Source organism: Penaeus monodon, chromosome 11, assembly GCF_015228065.2.
Source record: "Penaeus monodon isolate SGIC_2016 chromosome 11, NSTDA_Pmon_1, whole genome shotgun sequence".
In the NCBI taxonomy this organism is placed as follows: domain Eukaryota; kingdom Metazoa; phylum Arthropoda; class Malacostraca; order Decapoda; family Penaeidae; genus Penaeus; species Penaeus monodon.
The window spans coordinates 24162141-24165558 of NC_051396.1; the positions used below are offsets into that span (position 1 = coordinate 24162141).

Sequence of the window (3418 nt, forward strand, 5' to 3'; positions counted from 1 at the left end):
TCTATGAACATCGCAAAGAGGAGAGGTGTGCTCGCCAGTTTGGTAAGTATTTATTTATTTATTTAATATTTTCTGCCACGTTAACAGCTAAGGTCATTAGAGGCGTATACAAAAATATAGCGATAGGGTAGGCTTGGGGGCTTTGCCCCCAAGCTCACTCCAATTATTGTGGCAAAAGGGGTAAATATGAGTTAATGAATTGGATAAGTGGACAGAAGGGGATGATGAAAAGAAGGAAAAGGAAAGAGGGAGAAGAAAAGACCCTGCAAAATTAGTTGAGGCAAGGGCAGATGCCTACATTGGGCCTCAGACTCCGCCTCCTAAACCCCCCCCCCCATCAGATGGGGGGGGGTAAGTAGAAGAAGGTGCAAATTGTCTGAAAGAAACCTTAACCAAGAATATGAGCATTAGCTTGGAAAAAATAAATAGTAATAAGTTTGTTTGCCTGTAATTTTTGTGGTCTTTTAAAATATTGCCTTAGCAAAAAAGATTTATTTCATACAGGAAGTTCCAAAATCCTTCCAGTTAATTTATATTATGTAATATCTGAAACTTCCAAGTTGAATAGTTGTGGATTTTTCTTTATGTATTTGTAAGTTACATTATGTGTAATTCTTTCTGTACTTTCTTTCAGGAACAACTTGCAAGGATCACCCCTACATTAAGATGATCCTTGAGTCTGGGGACTGGCTTTGCGGAGGGGATATTGAGGTCCTAGAAAGGATCAGGTAAATATTTAAGGAATTTGGATTGTATAGACATTAACCTGCTGATGCTCAGGGGGCATTTACACATATGCTTAGTTCACCGTAATTATATTTTATTTATTTTGTTTATGCATTTAGGGCTCCAGAAGTGTTATATATCCAGGAAGTCAAAGACAAGATCAATCTTCTGATGTCTCTTTACCCCTTTCCATGAATATTGGAGATACATTGAATTTTTAATGACTTTTGGTATTGTTAATACTTATAATCAATTATAATCATCATAATATCAATAATGACAAAAAGAGTAATGATTATATCAGTATTAAAAAAAAAAAAAAAAAAAAAAAAATCAAGGAATGAGGGTAAGCATGTGAGGTCAGATAGGCTTACTAATTGACATCTTGTGCAGCAGCACTATGTGCATAGACAAAATTTACCAAACAAAAATACAGTTAATAGTAAATGTACCTGGTGCCAATCAGTTAAAAGATTGTTTTCACTGTGTTGTTCTTCATAATTCATATACCCTTATATTTGTGTTGTTGTTTTCCTATCACTATGATAGTGATTCTATATATCCAATCACTTTTTCTCATTAGGTGGAATGATGGTTTGGATGAATACCGTCTGACGCCCATGGAACTCAGGGCTAAGTTCCAGCAGATGGGTGCCGATGCTGTGTTTGCCTTCCAGCTGCGAAACCCTGTACACAATGGACATGCCCTGTTGATGCAGGTTCGTGAATAAATCTTTGTATTTTATTTGTGGCAGGAATTCAGAAAACCCCCTTGACATATGTGGACCAATATGTATGACTTGCTGTGAAATCTTTATGGCTTGTGAATATATTTAGATGATACAGCTATATGTATGATTTAAGCAGAATATAATATTGAAAGTGTCAGGGATTCATTTTTTAAATTATTTGACTTTCAGGATACACGCCGTCAGCTTTTAGAGCGTGGTTACCACAACCCTGTGTTGCTCCTTCACCCTCTTGGTGGCTGGACCAAAGATGATGATGTGCCCCTGAAAACACGCATGGAACAGCATCATGCTGGTAAGTTTAATTCACATTGTGTGTGTGTAAGCAATTTTTAGCTGTTTCTTGAAGTGAGGGATTGCTGCAGGATAACTTGTAATTTCTGTTAGTCACAATAAGCTTTGTATGTAGGATGACCCAAGTTGATACTACAATTTATAAGCAATTTTAAGCTCTGTAATTAACATTTTCCATTCTATTCTGCACCAGTACTAAATGAGGGAGTGTTGGATCCAGCATCTACTGTCCTGGCCATCTTCCCTTCGCCCATGATGTATGCAGGACCAACTGAAGTGCAGTGGCATGCCAAGGCTCGTATGTCAACAGGTGCCAACTTCTACATTGTAGGTCGTGATCCTGCTGGCATGCCTCACCCTGAGACTAAAAAAGATATCTATGAAGCCACCCATGGTCGCAAGGTCCTCACCATGGCCCCTGGACTGACACAGCTAGAGATCATTCCTTTCCGAGTGGCAGCTTATGACAAGGTGGCAAGCAGGATGGCCTTCTTTGACCCAGCTCGCAAAGAGGAATTTGAGTTCATCTCTGGCACAAAGATGCGCACATTAGCTCGCACTGGAGAAAATCCTCCTGATGGTTTCATGGCTCCATCAGCATGGAAGATTCTTAGCACATATTATCAGAGTCTGAGCAAGGCATGAATGAATGAGGGTTTAGATAATGAGAATCGTTAGTCCTGTAATATTTCATTAAATTATCATTCTGTTTAGTCACACAGAAATTGCATATTTTTGCTTTTAATGATATCTGCATCATACATAATTTTGGTTGCATGGAAATGTTATATGGCTAATGATACCTCGGGAATATTTTCTCCAATTTAAAGCGAGTTGTATTATGTACTGTGCACTTTGTGATTGTTAACACTTGGGCATTTACCATATGAGGACCACATAGAATGATAAGATAAGAATTGTATGTAAACCAAATTGAAGGAAATAATTATATTGGTCTCTGTCTTTTTAAAATTGTGGCTTATTAAGTTGAAAATATACATTTGAAATAAGACAAGTAAATGTTTTTTAAAAATATATATTTTCATATTTATTAATATTTATAAATAATATTCTCTCCTGTTTTCACAATACTGTGATTATTTTTATGTAGTAAATTGTTTTGTTGTTATGACTGACAATATGCACTGTCTAACTTAGTCTATTGAAAAAATATATAAATCAGGGTTTTGGAGATGTGTCAGTAACTTGATATGACATATACACCCAACAGCAGCTGAATTGCTAGGATGTTGTGCTATGTATAAAGTAGAAGATATATACAGTATTATCTTTGCTGGAGCATATGTTTGAATGGTAGTATACAAGATTTGAAATATTGTTGTGCATTACGCAATAGACCAGCCTGTGAGAGCTAATTTCTTGTAAGAGCTATATTATTTTTAGCTTCAGTAAATGTGATACAGTTTAAAGACAGCATTCCATACTTGGGATTATATGTATATTCAAGCAGTATAATATCTCTTTTTAACAGTATGTTCAATGCAAAGTGTTTGAATTTTGCACAAATGATATTAGACCGTACAGTATATTTTATCAGTTTATCATGTGTGAGTGTCATTGCTCCATATTTTTACTTTTTTTTTTTCTTGTTATCATATAACTATTAAAGTGAACTGTTTAAAGATTAA

At 35.8% G+C, this 3418-nt stretch overlaps 1 protein-coding gene across 5 annotated transcripts in view; it reads left to right on the plus strand.

The window, feature by feature from the left end:
• The window catches only part of LOC119578839 (bifunctional 3'-phosphoadenosine 5'-phosphosulfate synthase-like), a 52263-nt gene extending 48845 nt beyond the window's left edge, over window positions 1–3418 (plus strand). For all 5 annotated transcript variants that reach the window (XM_037926480.1, XM_037926481.1, XM_037926482.1 and 2 more), the window contains exons 7-11: window positions 1–42; window positions 635–728; window positions 1310–1445; window positions 1647–1770; window positions 1963–3418. The exon at window positions 1–42 is cut by the window's left edge and continues 160 nt beyond it. In XM_037926480.1, the coding sequence (XP_037782408.1) occupies window positions 1–42; window positions 635–728; window positions 1310–1445; window positions 1647–1770; window positions 1963–2414 (848 nt within the window). In that variant the 3' untranslated portion in view covers window positions 2415–3418. The remainder of the gene's footprint in view (window positions 43–634; window positions 729–1309; window positions 1446–1646; window positions 1771–1962) is intronic.